The following is a 26929-nucleotide window of genomic DNA, read 5'->3' as shown; positions in this document are numbered from 1 at the left end:
AGGAAGATGTGGGGGCGGCGCCGACATGCACGACCGAGGGAGGCGCGGGAGGACAGAGCGGCGACGCATGAAATGCGGCCCCAGAGGGCTGCTGGTACTCCAGAGGGAAGGATGGCGGCACGGCGAGGTGACGGTGAGATCGAAGGTGGCGCCGCGTGGAGCCGGAACAAAAGGGGTGGAAGTTGCCTTTGAGCCAAGGATAGGGCAATCGGCAAAAACAGGGCTGAATACTATACATATGGCGGAAACGACCATGACTATGCAGGATCCCGCAAAAAAATCACAGACGACCGATTTTACGGAATCTGATTGAGCCGGAAAAAAGACGCTCGTCCTCTAAATCGGCAGTTATTTACGGGATGGACTTTTTTGCAGGGTATGCAAGAGATGCTCTTACATGGGTTGGCCCAGCGAGATGGATGGTGTGTCACTCACGTTGGAGTGTATAATAGTTGGGTTTTTTATTTCTGTGCCCATGGTTCCTTAGCTCTACTCATTCATCCCCACTCTGTTAACTTTTGCTCATTTTTCCCCACTCCCTTGCCCAAAATCCTCAGAACAGGTTACAATGGACATTGCCGTCGGGTCAATGCCTTTGACCGTTAACTCTGACAAGTGGGGCCGCGTAGGGCCGAGTACACCTTTGACTGTTACCCGTATAGTTGTTTCGCATGCTGACCGTACAGGTATTTGTATACGTGGGCGCAAGCAACGGACCGCGGTCGTGGGGTAGCACATGTCCATGGGACATGCCTGAAACGTCACATCGTATAAAGAGGGGCAACCACCTCCATTGCCCCTACCATTTTCCCCCAAATCCCCTCCTTGCCGCATCGTCTTCCTCTCCCCCACCGGCGTCGTCTCGCTCACCTCCACTGCCTCGACCGCACCGTCTCGCTCTCCCCCACCGCAACCTCTTCCTCACCTTCATCGCCTTCACCCGGAGATGGCCGAAGCCCGTGGCGACGCCGGCACAGCGGCCGGAGATGTGGTCGAGCTGCAGGGCGCGGTGACCGCGGATGTCGGTGGCGTCCACGGCGGTGCGGGGAAACTCACAATCGCTGCGGATGTGGAGAAGGAGGTGGCGGGCTCCGCCTCAGCGCTGCAGAATGTGACGGCGTCGAGCGACACAGTCAATCCTGATACCCCCCCATGCACAGCCTGGCGAGGAGTAGGAGGTATTTGCACTTGCTTTGCTTTAGGATATTAGCTTGTAGATTTAGTTGGATTGGTTAGATTGTGGATTCATACCGTAGTTCAGATGGTTAGAGTAGTTGGTTTGACGGATGGGCCGGGGTTTTCTGTATTGGGGGGATGGGGGTTTTTGTACTAGGGTTTGTTGGATAAATTCGTTGCAAAAATGCTACATAGATCTGTTTATTAGATGTGCTTCAGTGCTACACAGATGTATGCTTATTAGATTTGTTTTTAATCCTCACATATTGGAGTTTTTAATGCTACAGACATGCATGCTTATTAGATTGGGAGATTGGGTCCCTATTAGATTTGTTTTTGAATGCTACTCAGATTGGGGTTTTGAATGTCATATGCCCAAATGGAATCCATTGATTAAGAAGTTATTTGATTCATTAGTATATAAATTGTCCACAATATGTAGTTATATTAGCTCTGTTCTTCAATGTGTGTGCATGACCAATGATCAATGTGTTATTTGAATGTCATATTGGGGTTTTTGATCAATGTGTGTACAAATCTAATACATTGATATACTAGTGATGGATGTGGTTTTTGAATGCATAGAGCTAAGGGGCACAGAAATAAAAAAAACCCACTTCTAAAATATTTCTGATATTGGGAGTATATTAGCCCTATGATCAATGTGTCATGTGTGCATATCTAAATTTTCAATTGGCTACTAGTTATTTGATTCATTAGTATATAAATTTGTCCACAATATATAGTTATATTAGCTCTGTTCTTCAATGTGTGTGCATGACCAATGATCAATGTGTTATTTGAATGTCATATTGGGGTTTTCGATCAACGGATGTAATTGTATATTCAGGAGGATGATGGTTGGGGGGGGAAGAGGAAGCTGGCCGACTACGACCCGTACGAGGGGGCGTTTAGTGACGATTCTGAATATGAGGTAAGCCTATCCCTTGTTCATTTAGTTCCTTTGACATGGTGTATATGAATCTATAATGTATTGATGCAATTCATTCATGTGTGCAGTATGATTCTGGAGATGATGTGTACAAGGGCAACGTCGCGTCCTTCATAGCCAAGGAGGTGGAGAAGATCAAGGCCAAGGGAGTTGCTTCCTTCTACAACCGCAAGTTCAAGAAGTGGCACTGCCCCTACTGCACCACCAAGCCAAAGCCCAAGGATGGCCGCTTCGATCACCTTCTATCTCATGCAGAGGATGTAGCGATCCGCGGGAAGGACTACATGATCAGGGGCAGCATGCTGCGCTCGCGAAGGCCCTGACTCCGGCGTGAAGTGATGCAATGATGCTGTGATGGTGTGATGTTGTGATGCTGTGAACTGAATCTTAATCTTTTGGGTACTTAGGGTCCGGTTACTTATGGTAAACATAATGTGGCAGTTTATGGTGTGAACTTAATCTATGGTGATGCTAGTACGTATTATTCTATCTATATTTGTATGTCCTTATATTTGCCTGTGGTGTATGGTTAGTTCTATTTAGATGTTGTGAACTATGAGTTTAGGTGCTGCAATGATCAAACATGTTGTTTCAGTGTTGCTTCACTGATCAGACATGTTGTTTCAGTGTTGCTTCACTGATCACTTCAGTGTTGCTTCATTGATCACATGTTGTTTCAGTGTTCTTCACTGATCACACATGTTATTGGTCTCATGTTTATTAATCAAATCAAATGCATGCTTTTTCCCACCAGCAAATTATCTATGTATGTTTGTGTAAATTCAAGAAAATGTAAAAAAAACTTGGCAAACTATCTATATTTGTGTAGGAGATCATGTGTGCAAAATTTGAGGTGATTTAGAGGAAGTGAAAGAAATTTGAATTTGAGAAATGTGCTCCAAATGAGCTCCCAGGGTAGGGTAAACAGCCCATTTGCAATCAAGTTTTTTTGGACCTACTCTAAATGAGTCAAATGTTTTTTATTAACACCTATTCAATCTATATAGTGTAGATTCAAAGTCTCACTTTTTTTAAGTAATCTTCATATTTTTACATTGTGCGCAGGTTTCATATTTTTTTGATTTTTTTTAAATTAATGATGTCCATTTGACCTCGATCGTGCCAGCTAGGGTTTTTTCATGAAAATGACCATAGACCAAGTTTAGTATTTTTCTTCATTAGTGTGTCTTATAAAACGACGAACGGCGAAGGTTTCATATGTTTTCAATTTTTTTTAAATTAGTTATGCTCAATCAAAGCTTTCGTAACCCCGTTGACCAGCTCAAACCCCTCCAATCCCTGCGGGGTTTCGCCTAACCCTAGCTCCGAACGTCAACCGTCCGATTATACCCTGGCGCCAAGCGACAACCCTCGGATGTGGTCTTCTAGAAGGAAATCGGTAGGTAGGCTGCATGCAGGCTCCGGGCCGTTGGATCACAAGGACGGCTCCGCATTGTTGGATCGTGGGGCGATCCACGAGAGGCGATCCTGTTGGTTGTGCTCGGCTGCTCGCCCACCACTGACTCCGCGAAAAAAACGTTGTTATTGGGCCCAAAAGGAAACCAAGCTCTGGTTGGGCTGTCGAATTGCGTCTTTTTTTTTGAACGTGTTGGCTCTGTTTTTTGTGAACGTGTTGGCTCTGTTTTTTTGCATCGTTTGAAATTACACATCAATTGACATTGCGTAGAAAATTTAGTTCTTTTTGTTCTATACAAATGCAAAATGACTAAATTTATAAGGGCTAAATTTATTTTTATCATGCAAAATGGCCACAAACTATTAAAAAATGGGTCATTTTGCATTTGTATAATGGCCACAATCCCTCTATCTTTTTTTTATCATGCAAAATGACCAAATTTTTAAATTTATTTTTATCATGCAAAATGGCCACAAGCCCTTCAAAAATTGTCTCTTTTTTCATATAATATAGGGTATATGACCACGGATTCCCAGGCATGCAATTAGCTTCTTTTTCTTCTTCTTTTCAAACCACCATTTCCCACGCATGTACACTCCCGATGCTGCGGTGGGTTTGCCAAACGGGCTACTAACTTCACATTTGACCCCATTATTGCCACGGCCAAATAACACGTAGCACTACGGCTATTTAAGCCACTCTGCCTCTGCCATCTCGCACCCTCTGCCTCTGCCATCCCTCATCCATCTACCCTTCTTGCTCTTCGACCCCTTCTCCTTCTTCTGCACATCCCTCAGCCATGCAGTACACCGGACCAACCTACCGCTTCCCACCCACCATGCCGGAGAGGCTCTACCCTACCGGCGTGTACGTTGATCGCACTCTACGTGTGTGGGCGATATCAACGCTGAGGACCGCAAGGAACTTCACCGAGTTCTTCCTCGCGTCCGGCTACCACCACCTCCCGAGGGGATCTCCAACGATGTTCCGCGTCGAGGAGATCATCCAAAACCGGGTGGTGGTTGCTCTCCTTTACCACTTCACCAACACATTCGACACCTTCTACCTCCTCAGCCGGGTGTTTTGGTGTGGCTCCGAGTTCATCGCTTTCACCACCAACAACAGGTTTACGGAGTACACCAACATCTTCCCCACCGCGACGCGCATGCACACTCTTCCGTACCCCATCGATAACGCCTCAAAGGGGCAGTGAAAAGGGCCCCGGAGGAGGAGCGAGGTGGAGAAGGCGGCGGCTAGGGTTCTAAACCCTCTATCTTTTTTTAGTCTATGTTATGTTAAGTTGTAATTGAACTATGTTGGAGTTGCTATGGGCTTGTTGGCTTAAGTTTTCTATCTATTATATTATTAAGTTCTTCCTAGTTTGAACTATGTGATCGTGCTATGGGCTTGTTGGCCCTATCTACATATTGGGACTACATATTTGTTAGTTGTTTTCTTAGAGAGCTCGGCTTGTTAGTAGGGTTCCCTTGTTAGTAACCACCTAGTGCATGCAAGCAAGCTTTGTTAGTAGGGATGAATGAGTAGAGCTAAGCAAGGGAGTGGCTCTTTTTTTTAAACAAGCCACAAATATGTAGCCACCTAGCTAGAAGAGAGGAACTAGCGGCAGTGACCGTCGCTGCATCCGTGGCGGCTGGCGTGCAAGAAAGCTGCTCGGTCAGTGCATTGTGGCGGACGCATTGGCGCATGCAGGCTCAGTCGGCGCATGCAGGCTCGGTCGGCGCATCGTGGGATCGTGGCATCGGCGCATACAGGCTCGATCGACGCATGCAGACAGGCTTTGCTGGGTGCATGCATAGCAGGCTTCTGTCCTGGCGGCACGCGCAGACGTTTAATGCAAGGGACGGTCCAACGAAACCACGGCCCAACGGTTGAACGGCCCTACTTGTCAGGTCGAACGGACGACACAGTCCAGCGTGGCCCCACTAGTCAGAGTTAACGGTCAAGCCTTTGACCCGACGGCAATGTCCATTGTGCCCAGTTATGAGGGTTTCTGGCAAGGAAGTGGGAAAAATTGAGTAAAAGTTAAGAGCGCGAGGATGAATAAGTAGAGCTAAGGAACCAGGGGCACGGACGTGAAAATCCCATAATAGTTTGGGATTTCTTTGTTTCAACTGCTCACACCACGCACGCGAACCGTCCGTCCCTATCCACTTCTCCTCGTTTGCTCTGCTCTGCTTTCGTTCCCAAGCGAAGCGAGGCATCCACCTCCCCTTCGATCGACCGATCGCTTCTCTCGTCGGCGATGCTGCAGGTGCGGCCTCAAATTCCTTCCTCCCTCCCTTCCTTGCTGTCGTAGCCGTTGTTTTGTCTGCTCACATGATCTATCCATCATTCCATCTGACAGCGAGCGCCTCTGTTCCTCTGTAAATCTTTCCACTGACAGGAGAAAGCAAGAAGAAAATGGCCGACGCCGCAGACGGCGGCAACGACTCGGAGCTCGTGTCGCTCACCGCGTCCGCCTACGCCGCCGCTCCAGGCCCAATCTCGCCGCCGCCGCTGCTTCAGGCTGACCCTCCTGCTGCTGCTGCTGCAACCTTCATGTCCCAGCACTTCAATCTGCCGGCGGAGGAAGCGCCTGCCGGTCTTCTCAACGGTGGGGGCCAAGAGTTAGAATCCACCCCTGCCACGCTACCGCTGGATGGTCTCGGCATCCCCTGCCCGGAGAAGAACAGCTGCGATAGCGAGACGGAGGCGCTGGGCTGTAACCAGCCGGCACGTTCTTCAGATTCAGATATCTTCTGGGACGACAAGGAGCGCAAGATTAGTCCGTCAGCCAACTTGGATGACGCAGGTTCAGATTGTACCCGCAGCGCATCTCCTCCTCACAGCCATGTTTCAGCTGCTGCTGCTGTCACGGATGATGGCATTGCCGTCGGCTCCGCTGCAGCTTACCCGCCTGCTCCGGTGGCCGCGCCGCCGAGGGCCCCTTGCGAAGCGTGGTGGAAGAAGACCTTCTCGTTTCTGCGCGGCAACGCCAGGGAGTCTCTCACCTTCCGCTTCGTCTTCGTCGCCGACAAGCTGCAGCTCAGACTTGAATTCGGTGTTCACGGCCAGGTACTACTTTGTTCTCTGCAACTGCATTCCACAGAAATAAAAACTCTGTTTTGTGCTGGTGAAAGAATGTCATTTGCCTAGTCAAATAGATCATGCTATATTATCATTCCGCAGGATGTTGACTCTAGTGCTTAATTTGGATTAACACTAAACTGTTGCCGATGATTGGTTGTAGTGCAACCAAGAGTTCCATGTACAGCAGCCATTGAAATGACCAGACAGTAAAGAGTAAAAAATTTAAGTGGCTAGTCCTGTATGCCTATCTGCTCAGTCATACTGCTGTACATATATGTTAGATTGTGAATAACCTGGGAAATTACTTTTACTTGTTGTACAACCTTTGCTTGTTGCAAGTTGCAAATACCGTGCACACCTTATGCCTATCTGCTGCATCATACTGTTGTGCCTGTACGTATATGCTTGCTTGTGATTAACCTGGGAGATTACTTTTGCTTGCTGCACAACCTTTGCTTCTTGCAACTTGCAACTATCGTGCACTCGTTATAAATTCAGAACCTATAACATTAGTAATATTTGTTATGGTTAATTATTTCAGAAGATACGCTTCCCGGCGAGCAAGACACTTGGTCAGGTGAAATTCAGCATGCTTGGTGGAAGCCCTGTTGGTAAAATACCTGCATAAGTTGCATAGTATGCTGATGATGATGACAGCAACGAAAAACTAAGTACGGCAGCTAAGAAGTTGATGATGACGAAGACAAAAAGGGTGTGGTGAATCTTTCTATATTGCTACTTACCCTGATATGTAAGTGGAGTAGCACTTAATTAGTGGCTAGGCAACGTAATGAACATGTATGGGTGAGTAGTAGTGAGTACTCCGACTTCAGATTTCAATCTTCTGAATTTCTGGTTTTTAAGCTGACAGCATGCAACTATCATCTGGTCAGGCCAGGTGCTTAATTCCATCTTGCTAGTACTCCGACTTCAGATTTCGATCTTCTAGGACTCTAGAATTTAAGATATTAAGGTTAGTCTTATGTGATTTCCGAAACTTGAAATGGAGGCTCCATTGGTGCCTCCAGTTAGTTAGATATACAGTATATAAGAAATTCCAGTATGGTTCAGTTTTGGAAAGTCGGTTGGTTTGGAACTTATCAAATTCAACTCTGAAATACTGATTTGAAACTATGTGATGTGGTGCCAATATGATAGTCAGTGAACCGTATGTATTAATGTTCAAATGTCCATGAGTTGCAAAATGTACAATAGTGGTGCTACTGTGCCATCGCAAAATAACACATAGCCTTGTCTCAATACAGTTTCCAGACAGCTCTTCAGATGCAAGTTCTAGCTAGCTGTTTATACATCATCGTGCTCCTTTGATCATTTCAGGAAGCCTGAAACCTAAGCATTGGGGCGATGATAAAGATCCTTGGATGCATGAAAACATGGAAAACTGTAAACCAAGGACACTAACCATGAGCCTGATGTCTGCACCTTGAGCTCCACTCCGGTTCATCTTTTCCATCTGCGATCAGGTGATATCTGCAGCCAAAGAAATCAACTGCTAATCATGATTCAAAAACTCATGTAAGGCAGTCAGAAATCCCTACTGGGCCAAATGCCTCATATCACGATTAAAAAACGCATCAGATTGTCAGCATACATGTTCAAAAACTAGCAAAACAAAAAATCAGCTGCTTCCCGTGGACTTGTTCAATTGCAGAGCACTCAACATTCAAATGTACAAGTCAGAAAGCTAGGTCTCAAAAGCGAACCACATCCTCATATTTCAAACATGGTTCAATTGGCGGAGCACAAGATGAAGTGCTAGCAGCCATGGAATTGGGGAAAATTCCAGAGTTTTGATTCAGCTCATGGGGGGTAGTTCACACTTCACAGCTGACACAGAAATGCAGGTATGGTTCAAATCAACAGCATACTGACGCCAACAATATCGATTTGGGGGCAGAAAAGTACAGCGACAGACAAACAGCTCAGATTTAACAAAGCGCACTGCTAAGATTTAACAGCAGAGCAAGAGATTGCAGACGAATTCAAGGGTAAAATGCTGAGATTTCCATTACACACAAGCAGTACATCGAAACAACAGACAGCAGCGAGATGCGGCCATTCCATTACACCCAAGACCATCAACACTGAACATTCATAGCTAGATACTAATGCGGTGGCGCGAGGTGGATTCGAGTGGGCCGGCGCGGCCTAGCCTCCGAATCCGTAGAGGGTGCGTCCCTGGCGCTTGAGCGCGTAGACGACGTCCATGGCGGTGACGGTCTTGCGGCGGGCGTGCTCGGTGTAGGTGACGGCGTCGCGGATGACGTTCTCCAGGAAGATCTTGAGCACGCCGCGGGTCTCCTCGTAGATGAGCCCCGAGATGCGCTTCACGCCGCCCCGCCGAGCCAGACGCCGGATTGCCGGCTTGGTGATGCCCTGGATGTTGTCGCGCAGCACCTTCCGGTGGCGCTTGGCGCCGCCCTTGCCGAGGCCCTTCCCTCCCTTGCCGCGGCCGGACATCGTCGACTCTTCTCTCTCCGGCGAGCTTCTCTTGGCTGCTGTGTGTGTGTGTTGCTGGTGGTGGTTGTTGCGGCGGTGTGGTGAGATGAGATGGACGGAGCTGGGGTGTGGGGGATTTATAGCCGCGAGGTTTCCGGGGAGGAGAAGGGAGCGATCCGCGTGATGCGGGGTGTGGGCCGTCGGATGGCAGATGGATGGCTGGGAGTGGGAGAGGAGGGGTGGCGCGGATCGCTGAGGTGGCGTGGAGCGGGGGCGTGGGCGGGAGGAGGTGTGTTTTCTCACGAATTGCCCCGCGCTAGTGTGTCAAGCAATCGGCGGCTCGAAGCTGCTCCCTGGACACTCTCTTTGGCGCTCAGCCAACACTGGCCACTCTCTTTAACTGAGCCGGCTCATGTAAATATTCACTTTCAACAGGTTTTGTGAAGCTTTCAGATGGGTTTTATCTTCTTTTCCTGTGTTTGTTAATTCGGTTTTCACTCGGATTTTTTGTCTACTTTTATTTTTTTAGATCACTTTTCAATAAAAAATGCTCTTTTTAAAATTTTAAGTTAAAAAAAAACTTTTTAAAATTCACAAAGATTTTTCAAAATCACTTTCAAAAAAATTTGACCACTGTTTAAAATTCATCAAAAAACTCATGAACATTTTAAGTCTTTTCTCCCTCCGCAACTTGGACTTCTCGGGTCAGGGGGATTCAAAGAGGGCTGTGGCAATAGAGACCGGTGTGAGAGCCAAAGCGAAAAGGCGCGTGGGATCGCTCTGTCGGCGACAGACTAGCCATTTCCCGCCGTCCCCCCCCCCTCCCTCCATTTCCTCACTGCTTCCCCCCTCCTGCCCCGCCTCTCCCGCCATTCTCCTATCGCTCCCCGCAATCTGGCCGCCATGCCGCCGAAGAAGTATTCACCCCCTCAGTCCGCTACCACTGCCGATTCCACCCAGCCGAAACAGAGGAAGCCAAGGGCGCCGGAGGCAAAACCACCGGGTGTATCCAACGACAAATGGAGGGCAGAGGTTCAGCGCCGGGAGGCTGTCAACACCGACCGGCAGAATAGGCTCAACGCCAAGAAGGCCAGGGACGCGGCGGCGGCGGCGGTGGAGCAGGCAGAGGCGTCTCGCACGGGGATGATGAATCCGTCCAGACACGGCACGCAAGCTACGTGGGGAGCCAATAGAGCGTCGCATCGCCGGCCAACTTCTCACCATCGCCACCGTCCTGGGGTACGCTCCCTCGCCTGGCTACTCCGACGGGGACGCGCATGGTGGATTCAACCCCAACATCACGTTCCCACATGGCGCGCCGCCGCGTGCCTCACCCTTCGGGCTGAACCCCGACCAGCACACTCCCTCGCTCGCATTCGCCGGCCTCCACGCCCAGTACAACTACTCGCCACCGGCGTACTCAGCCTCGCTGGCGACGCCTTTATGCCGGGGCGTCCTACCCTTCTCACAAGCCTCGGCGCCACATTTAGGTAACCCCGACGCGACCGAGGCCAACATGGACGAGATCATCACGAGCGGCTCGGTCGCCGCCGCCTCCTACCCCGGGTTCCACGCGCAAGATGACACAATGGACACCGCCGTCGACATGGACGAGGAGCTCGACGATGTCGAGGAGGGGAAGGATGAGGAGGAGGAGGAGATGGAGCCGGCACCGGCGAGGAAAAGGGGAAAGAAGAAGCGGGGGGCAAATGTCAGGACGGGCGAGCCGCGCGTCAAGTGGACGTCCAAAGAAGATGAGTGCCTCGCCGAAGCATGGAAGACTGTCAGCATCGACCCGATCACCGGCGCGAACCAGAACGTCGACGTGTACAAGAGACGGATCAAGTCAGCGTTCGATGAGCGCAAGTTGGTCGACCCCTACTTCGCCACCATCCTCATGCAGTGCGGCGAAAGGCCATGGCGAACCATTGGGCGATCATCAAGGCGGCCTGCAACAAATGGCATGGGATCGTCGAGGAGATCGCGGCTCCCCCGGAAAGCGGCGTGATACGTCCACTTTGCATCATGTTTTCCTACTGTTATTTATGATGTTTTTATGCATAATAATGCTTTTTGGAGTAATTCTAATGCCTTTTCTCTCATAATATGCAAGGTACACACAAAGAGGGAGAATTCCGGCAGCTGAAAATCTGGACCTGGAAAAGCTACATCAGGCCACCTGTTCTGCACAACTCCAAACAAGCTGAAACTTTATGGAGATTTTTTATGGGATATATGAGGAATATTGGAGCAAATAAGTACCGGAGGGGGCCAACCTGGTGAGCACAAGACACCAGGGTGGGCCTGGTCCCCCGGGCGCGCCCTGGTGGGTTGTCCTCATCCAGGCCCACCTCCGGTGCCCATCTTCTGGTATATAAGTCATTTTGACCTAGAAAAAAATAAAAGAGAGGACTTTCGGGATGGAGCGCCGCCGTCTCGAGGCGGAACTTGGGCAGGAGCACTTTTGCCCTCCGGCGGAGCGATTCCGCTGGGGGAACTTCCCTCCCTGAGGGGGAAATCATCGTCATCATCATCACCAACAACTCTCCCATCTTGGGGAGGGAAATATCCATCAACATCTTCAACAGCACCATCTCCTCTCAAACCCTAGTTCATCTCTTGTGTTCAATCTTGTTACCAGAACTATAGATTGGTGCTTGTGGATGACTAGTAGTGTTGATTACATCTAGTAGTTGATTACTATATGGTTTATTTGGAGGAAGATTATATGTTCAGATCCAATATGCTATTTAATACCCCTCTGATCTTGAGCATGATTATCATTTGTGAGTAGCTACTTTTGTTCTTGAGGTCACGGGAGAAATCATGTTGCAACTAATCATGTGAACTTGATATGTGTTCGATATTTTGATAGTATGTATGTTGTTATTCCCTTAGTGGTGTCATGTGAACGTCGACTACATGACACCTCACCATATTTGGGCCTAAGGGAATGCATTGTGGAGTAGTAATTAGATGATGGGTTGCGAGAGTGACAAAAGCTTAAACCCTAGTTTATGCGTTATTCCGTAAGGGACCGATTGGATCCAAAAGTTTAATGCTATGGTTAGAATTTATTCATAATAATTTTCTCATAGTTGCGGATGCTTGCGAGAGAGTTAATCATAAGTAGGAGGTTTGTTCAAGTAAGAACAGCACCTAAGCACCGGTCCACCCACATATCAAATTATCAAAGTAGCGAACACGAATCGAATCAACATGATGAAAGTGACTAGATGAAATTCCCGTGTACCCTCAAGAACGCTTTGCTTACTATAAGAGATCGTTTTGGCCTGTCCTTTGCCTCAAAAGGATCGGGCTACCTTGCTGCACTTTTGCTACTATTATCGTTACTTGCTCATCACAAATTATCTTGCTATCAAACTACTCTGTTACTTACAATTTCAGCACTTGCAGACATTACCTTGTTGAAAACCACTTGTCATTTCCTTCTGCTCCTCATTGGGTTCGACACTCTTACTTATCGAAAAGATCTACAATTGATCCCCTATACTTGTGGGTCATCAAGGCTATTTTCTGGCGCCGTTGCCGGGGAGTGAAGCGCCTTTGGTAAGTGGAATTTGGTAAGGAAACATTTATATAGTGTGCTGAAATTTACTATCACTTGTTACTATGGAAAACAATCCTTTGAGGGGTTTGTTCGGGGTATCTTCACCTCGACCGGAACCACAATTAGCTACCCCTCAACCTACTACACCTACTGAAAATATTGAATATGAAATTCCTTCGGGTATGATAAAACAACTGCTAGCTAATCCTTATGCAGGAGATGGAACTGAACATCCTGATATGCACTTGATATATGTGGAACAAAATTTTGGATTCTTTAAGCTTGCAGGTTTACCCGGAGATGAAGTTAAGAAGAAGGTTTTCCCTTTTATCTTTGAAGGGAAAAGCATTGGCATGGTATAGGCTATGCGATGATATTGAATCTTGGAATTGGAATCGATTGAAATTGGAGTTCCACCAAAAAAATTATCACATGCATCTAGTTCATCATGATCGGAATTACATATATAATTTTTGGCCTCGTGAAGGAGAAAGTATCGCTCTAGCTCGGGGGAGGCTTAAGTCAATGTTATATTCATGCCGCAATCATGAGCTCTCAAGAGAACTTATTATTCAGAATTTTTATGCTCGGCTTTCTCGTGATGATCAATCCATGCTCGATACTTCTTGTACCGGTTCTTTTATGAAGAAGACTATTGAATTCCGGTGGGATCTTTTGGAAAGAATTAAACGCAACTCTGAAGATTGGGAACTCGACGAAGGTAAAGAGACAGATATTAAGCTTAACTATGATTGTGTTAAATCCTTTATGAATACCGACGTTTTTCAAAAGTTTAGCACTAAATATGGACTTGACTCTGAGATAGTAGCCTCCTTCTGTGAATCATTTGCTGCTCATGTTGATCTCCCTAAAGAGAAGTGGTTTAAATATCACCCACCTACTAAAGAAGAATTTAAAGAACCGGTACTAGCTAAAGAGGAAACTATACTTTATAATGTTGATCCAGTTGTTCCTGCTGCTTATACTGAGAAACCACATTTCCCTGTTAGGATAAAGGAACATTCTAAAGTTTCAACTGTGGTCAACAAAAGTTATATTAGAATACCTAAACTTGATGAACAAATTAAAGTAGAGCCTAGTGTTGATATGGTTAAGGATCTCTTGGAAGAAAATATAGATGGGCATGTTATTTACTTCTGTGAAGAAGCTGCTAGAATTGCCAAACCTGATAAAAAGGATAAACATAGACCTATTGTTGGCATGCCCGTTGTCTCAGTTAAAATAGATAATTGTTATCATGGTTTATGTGACATAGGTGCTAGCATGAGTGCTATTCCCTTTACTTTCTATCAAGAAATTATGAATGACATAGCACCCGCAGAGATAGAAGACATAGATGTTACTATTAAACTTGCTAATAGAGATACTATATCACCAATTGGGATTGTTAGAGATGTTGAAGTCTTGTGTGGGAAAATAAAATACCCTACTGATTTTCTTGTTCTTGATTCCCCACAAGATGACTTTTGTCCCATTATCTTTGGTAGACCTTTCTTGAACACCGTTAATGCTAAAATAGATTGTGAGAAACAAATTGTCGGTGTTAGTTTTGGTGATGAGTCTCATGAGTTTAATTTTTCCAAGTTTAGTAGAAAGATTCATGAAAAAGAATTGCCAAGTAAGGATGGAATAATTGGTCTTGCTTCTATTGTTGTGCCTCCTTCTGATCCACTACAACAATATCTGCTAGACCATGAAAATGATTTACATATGCATGAAAGAAATGAAATAGATAAGATTTTATTTGAACAACGTCCTCTGCTTAAACAAAATTTGCCTATTGAAACTCTAGGAGGTCCTCCTCCACCTAAAGGTGATCCTGTGTTTGAATTAAAACAATTGCCAGACACTTTGAAATATGCTTATCTTGATGAAAAGAAGATATATCCTGTTATTATTAGTGCTAACCTTTCAGAACATGAAGAAGAAAGATTATTGAAAGTTCTAAGGAAGAATCGAGCTGCTATTGGATATACTCTTGATGATTTAAAGGGCATTAGTCCCACTCTATGTTAGCACAAGATTAATATGGAACCTGATGCTAAACCCGTTGTTGATCACCAACGTCGGTTAAACCCGAAAATGAAGGAAGTGGTAAGAACGGAAATCTTAAAACTTTTGGAAGCAGGTATAATCTATCCTATAGCTAATAGTAGATGGGTAAGTCATGTTCATTGTGTCCCCAAGAAAGGAGGTATTACTGTTGTTCCTAATGATAAGAATGAACTTATTCCACAAAGAATTGTTACAGGCTATAGAATGGTAATTGATTTTAGAAAATTAAACAAAGTAACTAGAAAAGATCATTACCCTCTGCCTTTTATCGATCAAATGCTAGAAAGATTATCTAAGCACACGCATTTTTGCTTTCTTGATGGATATTCTGTTTTTTCACAAATACCCGTTTCTCAACCTGATCAAGAAAAGACCACTTTCACTTGTCCCTTTGGAACTTATGCTTATAGACGTATGCCTTTTGGTTTATGCAATGCACCTGCTACCTTTCAAAGATGTATTACTGCTATATTCTCTGACTTTTGTGAAAAGATTGTTCAGGTTTACATGGATGACTTATCTATTTATGGGAAGTCTTTTGATGATTGCTTAAGCAATCTTGATCGAGTTTTGCAGAGACGCGGGCAAACAAATCTTGTCTTGAATTGGGAGAAGTGCCACTTTATGGTTAATGAAGGTATTGTTTTGGGCGATAAAATTTCTGAAAGAGGTATTGAAGTGGACAAAGCTAAGGTTGATGCAATTGAGAAAATGCCATGTCCTAAAGATATCAAAGGTATTCATAGTTTCCTAGGTCATGCTGGCTTCTATAGGAGATTTATCAAAGACTTTTCTAAAATTTCTAGGCCTCTTACGAATCTTTTGCAAAAGGATGCTCCTCTTGTTTTTGATGATGATTGTTTAGAAGCCTTCGAAACACTCAAGAAAGCCTTAATTGTTGCACCTATTGTTCGACCACCTGATTGGAACTTGCCTTTTGAAATTATGTGTGATGCTAGTGATTATGTTGTCGGTGCTATTCTAGGACAAAGAGTTGATAAGAAACTAAATGTTATTCATTATGCTAGTAAAACTCTAGATAGTGCTCAACGAAATTATGCAACTACTGAAAAGGAATTTCTAGCAGTGGTGTTTGCTTGTGATAAATTTAGATCTTACATTGTTGATTCAAAAGTAATTGTTCACACCGATCATGCTGCTATTAAATATCTTATGGAAAAGAAAGATGTTAAACCTAGACTTATTCGATGGGTTCTCTCGCTACAAGAATTTGATTTACATATCACCGATAGAAAAGGAGCTGAGAACCCCGTAGCTGATAACTTGTCTAGGCTTGAAAATGTGCTTGATGACCCACTACCTATTAATGATAGCTTTCCTGATGAGCAGTTAGCTGCAATAAATGTTTCTCACAACACTCCTTGGTATGCTAATTATGCTAATTACATTGTTGCTAAATATTTACCACCTAGCTTTACTTACTAGCAAAAGGAAAAATTCTTCTATGATTTAAGACATTACTTTTGGGATAACCCACGTCTTTATAAAGGAGTAGATGGTGTTATTAGACGTTGTGTACCTGAGCATGAACAGGGACAAATCCTACGGAAATGTCACTCTGAAGCTTATGGAGGGCATCATGCTGGAGATAGAACTGCTCACAAGGTATTGCAATCTGGGTTTATTGGCCTACTCTCTTCAAGGATGCCTGTAAGTTTGTCTTATCTCGTGATGGATGTCAAAGAATAGGTAATATCAGTAAGCGTCGAGAAATGCCTATGAATTATTCACTTGTTGTTGAACCATTTGATGTTTGGGGATTTGATTACATGGGACCTTTTCCTTCCTTTAATGGGTATACACGTATTTTGGTTGCAGTCGATTATGTTACTAAATGGGCAGAAGCTATTCCAACCAGTAGTGTTGATCACAATACCTCTATTAAAATGCTTAAGGAAGTTATTTTACCAAGGTTTGGAGTCCCTAGATATTTAATGACTGATGGTGGTTCACACTTTATTCATGGTGCTTTCCGTAAAATGCTTGCTAATTATGATGTTAACCATAGAATTGCATCGCCCTATCATCCTCAGTCTAGTGGTCAAGTTGAAGTTAGCAATAGAGAAATAAATTAATCTTGCAAAAGACTGTCAATAGGTCCCGGGAGAATTGGTCTAAGAAATTAGATGATGCACTTTGGGCTTATAGAACAACATATAAAAATCCTATGGGTATGTCTCCTTATAAAATGGTTTATGGAAAAGCTTGTCATTTACCTCTTGAGTTAGAACATAAAGTATATTGGGCAATCAAAGAACTCAACTATGATTTTAAACTTGCCCGTGAAAAGAGGTTATTTGATATTAGCTCATTAGATTAATGGAGAACCCAAGCTTATGAAAATGCCAAGTTATTTAAAGAAAAAGTTAAAAGATGGCATGATAAAAGAATTCAAAAGCGTGAGTTTAAAGTTGGAGAATATGTTCTTTTGTACAACTTTCGTTTTAGATTCTTTGCAGGAAAACTCCTCTCCAAATGGGAAGGACCCTATGTTATAGAGGAGGTTTATCGGACTGGAGCCATCAAAATAAATAATGCTGAAGCTACTAACCCGAAGGTTGTTAATGGGCAACGAATAAAACATTATATCTCAGGTACGCCCATCAATGTTGAAAGCAATATTATCCAAACTTTGGCACTGGAAGAACACATAAAAGAGTCCTTCCGGAACACTCCAGAATCGTGAAAATAAGGAGGTATGTGATATGGTAAGTAAACAGACTCCGAAAAATCGGCAAAAATATTTTTTGTCAGTTTTGGAATATAACAAAAATTAGGAAAATAAGAAACAACCAGGAAGCGTACCCTGGTGGGCACAAGACACCCAGGCGCGCCCAGGTGGGTTGTGCCCACCTCGGGTACCTTCCGGACTCCTCCCAAGATAGAAAATCTTTATATGCGCCCCGAACCTATTGACCACCGTATCGCGGAGAAATCTTTTGTTTTCTTTTTCTTGCTGTTTTCTGACAGATCCAGTTAGGCCAGCATCATGTCTTCCTCACCCTCCAACAACGGAGAAGAAGACGCAGGGGTGTTTCAGGAGGATCTAAGGAAAGAGGAAGCTGAAGAAGTCGCTATGGAGGAAGAAGAGGAAAATCCTTTTGGGGTTCACTCTCCGGCTTCCGAGAGAGGCACATTGGCTGGCATCTCTACTCATCAAAATCCTCATCAAGCTATGAGATCATCAAATAGTCAAGAGAGACTCGAAGTGCAAGAAGAAATCCCACCAAGAAGGCCTTTACACAGGTTACATCGTAACAATTTTTGCAATTTGATTCACAGTTATGGGTTCGAGAATACTCCTCGTAGGCACATACCGTCCAATTGGGACATATCTCTCCCAAGAGAAAACAATGCAGGAACAAACCCCTGGGCCTCGGAAAATAAACACATAATGGCTGAGGTGAAGAAAAATAGTGAGTTACTTCATCGAGCCCTTCGGGAGATTCAAGGTTTGAAGGATCTACTCATGGTTATATTGGAGAATACCACTACTTCACCACCACCTCCTTCTTCATCACCAAAAGAAAATTGAGTATCGGGTATGGGCACTCCCCTTGGCTTCCACCAAGCTTGGGGGAGGTGCCCCGGTATCGTATCATCCCCACTATCTTTTGCCTTTACTTATTTTAGTTTAATCTTTTGCTTTAGATGACTAAAAGTTTAGTTCAATCCTTTCTTTTCGAGAGTTTGCTTAGTGATCTATCCTTGTAATCGTGTGCAAGATATATAATAAAGTTTAGTTTGAGTTTTTGCTTTCTTTACTTTCATGTTGCAATACAAAGAAAGAAAATAAATAAGAAGAAAGGAAATAAATTAAAAATATCATATGCTAATCTTATGGTAGGTGATGACACCACATAATGAAAAGTATAAGTAGAAAATTTTATTAGAGATTGACAAACATAGCATTGGTCGATGATGCAATTCATGAAAGAATTAATAAGGGAAGAGAAGATTCACATATAAATACACTATCCTGGAAATCTTTTGTGATTGTGAGCCCCCATCAAAATATTATATGCCAAAATTGTTGATGTTGGCCAAGGAAGACAACGTAATGATTTATGTTTGTTCATATTCACACAGAAGTTATATTGTCATAGATCCTTTAACATGTGGTGCTTGCCCCCTATCTTTGCTAGCCAAAAATTCCGCACTAAGTAGAGATACTACTTGTGCATCCAAAAGAACTTAAACCCAAATCTTATTTTCAAGATTCCACCATACCTACCTAGGGATTTGATACGTCTCCAACGTATCTACTTTTCCTAACGCTTTTCCTCTTGTTTTGGACTCTGATTTGCATGATTTGAATGAAACTAACCCCGGACTCACGTTGTTTTCAACAGAACTACCATGGTGTTGTTTTTGTGCAGAAATAAAAGTTCTTGGAATGGAATGAAACTTTGCGAGGATTTTTTATATCAATAAAGAGAATTTTTGGAGCCAAGAGCCACCGGAGGGGGGCACCTGGGTGGGCACAACCCACCAGGGCGCGCCAGCCCTCCCAAGCGCGCCCAGGTGGGTTGTCCCCACCTGGTGGCCCCGCAGACCCTGAAACCGACACTATAAAATCCTATTTTTCCAGAAAAAATTTGGGAGAAAGAATTATCATGATCCACAAGACGAAGCCACCGTCACCTCCTGTTCTTCATCGGGAGGCCAGATCTGGAGTCCGTTTGGGGCTCCGAAGAGGGGGATCTTCGTTCTTCATCATCACCAACCCTTCTCCATCGCCAATTCCATGATGCTCCCCACCGGGAGTGAGTAATTCCTATATAGGCTCGCTGGTCGGCGAGGAGTTGGATGAGATTCATCATGTAATCGAGTTAGTTTTGTTAGGGGTTGATCCCTAGTATCCACTATGTTCTTAGATTGATGTTGCTATGACTTTGCCATGCTTAATGCTTGTCACTTTGGGCCCGGGTGCCATGAACTCAGATCTGAACCATTTATGTTATCATCATTATATCCATGTTTTAGATCCGATCTTGCAAGTTATAGTCACCTACTACGTGTTATGATCCGGCGACCCTAGAGTGACAATAGTTGGGACCACTCTCGATGATGACCGTAGTTTGAGGAGTCCATGTATTCACTACGTGTTAATGCTTGATAACCCGCAAGTATAGGGGATCGCAACAGTTTTCGAGGGTAGAGTATTCAACCCAAATTTATTGATTCGACACAAGGGGAGCCAAAGAATATTCTCAAGTATTACCAGTTGAGTTGTCAATTCAACCACACCTGGATAACTTAGTATCTGCAGCAAAGTATTTAGTAGCAAAATAGAATGGAAGTAACGGTAACAGTAGCAAAAGTAACATTTTTGGGTTTTGTAGTGATTGTAACAGTAGCAACGGTAAAGTAAATAAGCAAATAACAATATGTGAAAAGATCGTAGGCATTGGATCGGTGATGGAGAATTATGCCGGATACGGTTCATCATGTAATAGTCATAACATAGGGTGACACAGAACTAGCTCCAATTCATCAATGTAATGTAGGCATGTATCCGAATATAGTCATACGTGCTTATGGAAAAGAACTTGCATGAAATCTTTTGTCCTACCCTCCCGTGGCAGCGGGGTCCTAGCGGAAACTAAGGGATATTAAGGCCTCCTTTTAATAGAGTACCGGAACAAAGCATTAACACATAGTGAATACATGAACTCCTCAAACTACGGTCATCACCGGCAGTGGTCCCGATTATTGTCACTTCGGGGTTGCCGGATCATAACACATAGTAGGTGACTATAGACTTGCAAGATAGGATCAAGAACTCACATATATTCATGAAAACATAATAGGTTCAGATCTCAAATCATGGCACTCGGGCCCTAGTGACAAGCATTAAGCATAGCAAAGTCATAGCCACATCAATCTCAGAACATAGTGGATACTAGGGATCAACCCCTAACAAAACTAACTCGATTACATGATAGATCTCATCCAACCCATCACCGTCCAGCAAGCCTACGATGGTATTACTCACGCACGACGGTGAGCATCATGAAATTGGTGATGGAGGATGGTTGATGATGACGACGGCGACGGATTCCCCTCTCCGGAGCCCCGAACGGACTCCAGATCAACCCTCCCGAGAGGTTTTAGGGCTTGGCGGCGGCTCCATATCGTAAAACGCGATGAATCCTTCTCTCTGATTTTTTCTCCCCGAAAGTGAATATATGGAGTTGGAGTTGAGGTCGGTGGAGCGTCAGGGGGCCCACGAGGCAGGGGGGCGCCCAGGGGGGCAGGCGCGCCCCCCACCCTCGTGGACAGGGTGCGGGCCCCCTGACATGGATTCTTCTTCCAGTATTTTTAATATTTTCCAAAAATACGTTCCGTGGAGTTTCAGGTCATTTCGAGAACTTTTGTTTCTGCACATAAATAACACCATGGAAAGTCTGCTGAAAACAGCGTCAGTCCAGGTTAGTTCCATTCAAATCATGCAAGTTAGAATCCAAAACAAGGGCAAAAGTGTTTGGAAAAGTAGATACGACGGAGACGTATCAACCCCCCCCCCCCAAGCTTAAACCTTTGCTTGTCCTCAAGCAATTCAGTTGACAAACTGAAAGTGATAAAGAAAAACTTTTACAAACTCTGTTTGCTCTTGTTGTTGTAAATATGTAAAGCCAGCATTCAAGTTTTCAGCAAAGATTATGACTAACCACATTCACAATAACTCTTAGGTCTCATGTTTACTCATGTCAATGGCATAATAAACTAGCGAGCGATAATAATAAATCTCGGGTGACAACACTTTCTCAAAACAATCATAATATGATATAACAAGATGGTATCTCGCTAGCCCTTTCTGAGACCGCAAAACATAAATGCAGAGCACCTTTAAAGATCAAGGACTGACTAGACACTGTAATTCATGGTATAAGAGATCCAGTCATACCCAATATAAATTAATAGTAATGAATGCAAATGACAGCAGTGCTCTCCAGCTGGTGCTTTTTAATAAGAGGGTGATGACTCAACATAAAAGTAAATAGATAGGCCCTTCGCAGAGGGAAGCAGGGATTTGTAGAGGTGCCAGAGCTCGGTTTTAAAATAGATATAAATAATATTTTGAGCGGCATACTTTCATTGTCAACATAACAACCAAGAGATGGCGATATCTTCCATGCTACACACATTATAGGCGGTTCCCAAACAGAATGGTAAAGTTTATACTCCCCCTCCACCAACAAGCATCAATCCATGGCTTGCTCAAAAAAACGAGTGCCTCCAACTAACAACAGTCCCAGGGGGAGTTTTGTTTGCAATTATTTTGATTTAATTTGCATAAAGCATGGGACTGGGCATCCCAGTGACCAGCCATTTTCTCGTGAGTGAGGAGCGGAGTCCACTCCTCTTGAGAATAACCCGCCTAGCATGGAAGATACGGACAACCCTAGTTGATACATGAGGTATTCGAGCATACAAAACAGAAATTCATTTGAAGGTTTAGAGTTTGGCACATACAAATTTACTTGGAACGGCAGGTAGATACCGCATATAGGAAGGTATGGTGGACTCATATGGCATAACTTTGGGGTTTAAGGGATTGGATGCACAAGCAGTATTCCCGCTTAGTACAAAGTGAAGGCTAGCAAAAGACTGGGAAGCGACCAACTAGAGAGCGACAACAGTCATGAACATGCATTAAAATTAATAGACATTGAGTAAGAGCATGAGTAGGATATAATCCACCATGAACATAAATATCGTGAAGGCTATGTTGATTTGTTTCAACTACATGTGTGAACATGTGCCAAGTCGAGTCACTTAAATCATTCAAAGGAGGATACCACCCCACTATACCACATCACAACCATTTTAATAGCATGTTGGCACGCAAGGTAAACCATTATAACTCATAGCTAATCAAGCATGGCATAAGCAACTATGATCTCTAATTGTCATTGCAAACATGTTTATTCATAATAGGCTAAATCAGGAACGATGAACTAATCATATTTACAAAAACAAGAGAGGTCGAGTTCATACCAGCTTCTCTCATCTCAATCAGTCCATCATATATCGTCATAATTGCCTTTCACTTGCACGACCGAACGATGCGAAAATAATAAGAGTGCACGTGCATTGGACTAAGCTGGAATCTGCGAGCATTCAATAAGCAGGAGAAGACAAGGCAATATGGGCTCTTGGTTAAATCAACAATAATGCATATAAGAGCCACTTCAACAATTTAATCATGGTCTTCTCCTATCGACCCCCAAGGAAAAGAAATAAAACTGTTTACACGGGAAAGCTCCCAACAAGCAAAAGAAGAACGGGAAATCTTTTTGGGTTTTCTTTTTAATTATTACTACTACAACAAGAAAAGTAAACTGACTAAAAGCTACACTATTTTTTTTGGTTTTCTTAAGGTTTATTAAACACACAAGAAGAAAGCAAGAAAAAGGGAAATAAACTAGCATGGATATTACAGTGAAAGAGTATGAGCACCGACATCTAGCAATGAGTGTGTGAACATGAATGTAATGTCGGTGAGAAATACGTACTCCCCCAAGCTTAGGCTTTTGGCCTAAGTTGGTTTATTGCCACGGATGGCCTGGCAGATATCCATAGTTGTAGTTGGGGTCGTACTGCGATGCGGCAGTTATTGCCTCCTGGGCTGCAGCGTGGCGGCGAGCTGCCTCCGCCCTCCTCTCGTACTCATCTGCCTCCTCTCTGGTAATAAAATGTCTTCCTTTTGCCTGATAATCAAAGAAGGCAGGAGCAGGGAGAGTAATACGGACATCACGACGTCTATCAAAGATTAAGCGATACCGGAGAGGTGATTCATTCCTCTCGACAAACTGGTGGTGAACCATAGCATTAAAGTCTAAATAAGTAGGAGGCAATTCAATATCATCATTACTTATGGTTACACCAAGAAAATTATCTAAACGAGTTGCATAAATTCCACCAAAGAAATCTCCATTAAATCTATTATGATGCAACCTACGTGCAACAATGGCTCCCAAATTATAAGATTTATCTCCTAACACAGCACTCCTAAGAATACTGAGGTCAGGGACACACATATGACATGCTTCATCTTTACCATTTATGCACCTACCTATGAAGAGAGCAAAATAATGTATAGCGGGAAAATGAATGCTCCCTATGGTAGCTTGTGTTATGTCTCTAGATTCCCCCACAGTTATACTAGCAAGAAATTCTCTAAATTCAGATTTGCGGGGTTCACTAGTACTACCCCATTGTGGAAGTTTGCAAGCATTGGTAAAATCCTCTAAGTCCATAGTGTAAGATTTTTCATAGAGATCAAACAGGACAGTTTGAGAATTGCGTGAAGATGAAAATTCAAACCTCCTCACAAAGGAACTAGTGAGATAGTGGTACTGGCGGCACTTTTCTCCCTCGAAGCTCACAAGATCAGTGTTACGCAAATACGCGTTAAATTCTTCCTTGATTCCCGCTCGATCCATAAAGCCTTCTGAAGGCCATTCGCAAGGCCTCACTGGAGCGTTCCTTGGTGGCTCATCATCGGCATCGCGCATTGCGAGCCTGGGTCCTTGCTTCCTTGAAGGACCACCTTGGTATATTTTCCTAAGCATATTTCTTCCTCTGAAAAATTTCTGAAATTTTTAGTAACTTCAAATAAAAGTGAACCAAGCTCAACAAAATTGATAGCAACTACTCCTACAAGTGCCTAGAGCCCATATCATGCATTAGAACTACTTGGAACCATATAAATTTGACATGCAAGCTCAAGAACATGGTCACCTAGGCAGCACAAATTTGCAATGAATAAAGCACTAGAACAAAAACTAATTGGACCAATGGAGGAGTCACATACCAAGGAACAATCTCCCGAAGCAGTTTTGTGGGAGGTGCTTTGAGCAAGGAGATCGAAAATCGCAGCAAAATGAGCTAGAACTCATGCTTGAGCTGGATGATGATTTTTTTGGGAGGAAGAAGAAGTGTGTGGGTGCAGGAATAAGTGGAGGGGAGCCACCGTGGGCCCACGAGGCAGGGGCGCGCCCTGGACCCTCGTGGCCAGGTGCTTGCTCCCCCTGCTGTGTTCTCAGTGCGAGATATTCTCAAATATTCCAGAAAAAATCATATTTCATTTTCAGGGCATTTGGAGAACTTTTATTTTCGGGGTATTTTTATATTGCACAGATAATTAAGAAAACAGACAGGAAAATGCTATTTTTACTTTATTTCAACTAAATAACAGAAAGTAGAGAGAGGGTACAGAAGGTTGTGCTTTCTAGTTTCATCCATCTCATGCTCATCAAATGGAATCCACTAACAAGGTTGATCAAGTCTTGTTAACAAACTCATTCCGAATAACATGGAACCGGAGAAATTTCGAATAACACTATGTTACCTCAACGGGGATATGCACATCCCCAATAATAAGAATATCATATTTCTTCTTGGCAGTAGGAAGAGGAAATTCGAAACCTCCAAAAATAATCGATGGAATTTTTCCAATAGAATTGATACGGTGGACCTGAGGTTGTTTCCTCGGAAAGTGTACCATGTGCTCATTACCATTAACATGAAAAGTGACATTGCCTTTGTTGCAATCAATAACAGCCCCTGCAGTATTCAAAAAAGGTCTTCCAAGAATAATAGACATACTATCATCCTCGGGAATATCAAGAATAACAAAGTCCGTTAAAATAGTAACGTTTGCAACCACAACAGGCACATCCTCACAAATACCAACAGGTATCACAGTTGATTTATCGGCCATTTGCAAAGATATTTCAGTAGGTGTCAACTTATTCAAATCAAGTCTACGATATAAAGAGAGAGGCATAACACTAACACCGGCTCCAAGATCACACAAAGCAGTTTTAATATAGTTTCTTTTAATGGAGCAAGGTATAGTTGGTACTCCTGGATCTCCTAGTTTCTTAGGTATTCCACCCTTAAAAGTATAATTAGCAAGCATGGTGGAAATTTCAGCTTCCGGTATCTTTCTCTTATTAGTAACAATTTCTTTCATGTACTTAGCATAAGGATTCATTTTGAGCATATCAGTTAATCGCATACGCAAAAAGATAGGTCTAATCATTTCAGCAAAGCGCTCAAAATCCTCATCATCCTTTTTCTTGGATGGTTTGGGAGGAAAAGGCATGGGTTTCTGAACCCATGGTTCTCTTTCTTTACCGTGTTTCCTAGCAACAAAGTCTCTCTTATCATAACGTTGATTCTTTGATTGTGGGTTATCAAGATCAACAACAAGTTCAATTTCTACATCATTATCATTACTAGGTTGAGCATCATCATGAACATCTTCATTAATATTTTCACTTGGTTCATGTTCATTACCAGATTGTGTTTCAGCATCAGAAATAGAAATATCATTTGGATTCTCAGGTGTTTCAGCAATAGGTTCACTAGAAGCATGCAAAGTCCTATCATTTTTCTTTTTCTTCCTTTTAGAAGGACTAGGTGCATCAATATTATTTCTCTGAGAATCTTGCTCAATTCTCTTAGGATGGCCTTCAGGATACAAAGGTTCCTGAGTCATTTTACCAGTTCTAGTAGCCACTCTAACAACATAGTCATTATTCTTACTATTTAATTCATTGCACAAATCATTTTGAGCTTTAAGTACTTGTTCTACTTGAGTGGTAACCATAGAAGCATGTTTACTAATGAGTTTAAGTTCACCTTTAACTCTAGACATATAATCACCCAAGTGTTCAAGCGTATCGGAATTGTATTTCAATTGTCTACCAAAATAAGCATTGAAGTTTTCTTGTTTGACAATAAAATTATCAAACTCTTCTAAGCATTGTCTAGCAGACTTATAGTGAGGAATATCACCTTCATCAAATCTATAGAGAGAATTTACCTTTACTACCTGTGTCGGGTTATCAAGGCCATGAGTTTGTTCAATAGGTGATGAATTAATATCATATGTTTCTTCAACAGGCTGTAAATTTAGACCATGTATTTCTTTAATAGGAGGTAAATTCTTAACATCTTCAGCTTTAATACCTTTTTATTTCATAGATTTCTTTGCCTCTTGCATATCTTCAGGACTGAGAAATAGAACACCTCTCTTCTTCGGAGTTGGTTTAGGAATAGGCTCTGGAGTTGGATCAGGAAGTGTCCAATTATTTTAATTTGTCAACATATTATTCAATAGAATCTCAGCTTCATCCGGTGTTCTTTC

At 43.5% G+C, this 26929-nt stretch overlaps 2 protein-coding genes and 1 pseudogene across 3 annotated transcripts; 2 read left to right on the top strand and 1 right to left on the bottom strand.

Annotated features, from left to right (window-relative positions):
- Positions 1–5670: 5670 nt before the first annotated feature.
- Positions 5671–7546, top strand: LOC109781630 (uncharacterized). 2 transcript variants are annotated; one of them, XM_020340216.4, is made up of 3 exons: positions 5671–5817; positions 5950–6620; positions 7177–7546. In XM_020340216.4, the coding sequence occupies exons 2-3, from the start codon at positions 5967–5969 to the stop codon at positions 7261–7263; spliced, it is 741 nt and encodes a 246-aa protein (XP_020195805.1). In that variant the 5' UTR covers positions 5671–5817; positions 5950–5966; the 3' UTR covers positions 7264–7546. The 2 variants fall into 2 exon arrangements, with proteins under 2 accessions (XP_020195805.1, XP_040247734.1); XM_040391800.3 differs by having other exon boundaries at positions 5691–5817; positions 5911–6620.
- A 1091-nt stretch (positions 7547–8637) lies between these two features.
- LOC109781647 (histone H4) lies at positions 8638–9219 on the bottom strand. The gene has a single exon (XM_020340231.4). It carries the CDS (start codon positions 9114–9116, stop codon positions 8805–8807), a length of 312 nt encoding a protein of 103 aa, XP_020195820.1. The 5' UTR covers positions 9117–9219; the 3' UTR covers positions 8638–8804.
- Positions 9220–9998: 779 nt separating this feature from the next.
- The window catches only part of LOC141025764 (uncharacterized), a 48284-nt pseudogene continuing 31353 nt past the window's right edge, over positions 9999–26929 (top strand).

The sequence above is a fragment of the Aegilops tauschii genome, chromosome 6 (assembly GCF_002575655.3).
Source record: "Aegilops tauschii subsp. strangulata cultivar AL8/78 chromosome 6, Aet v6.0, whole genome shotgun sequence".
Taxonomy (NCBI): Eukaryota; Viridiplantae; Streptophyta; class Magnoliopsida; order Poales; family Poaceae; genus Aegilops; species Aegilops tauschii.
Note: the sequence above shows the minus strand (reverse complement) of the source record. Positions and strands in the feature narration are given on the sequence as shown.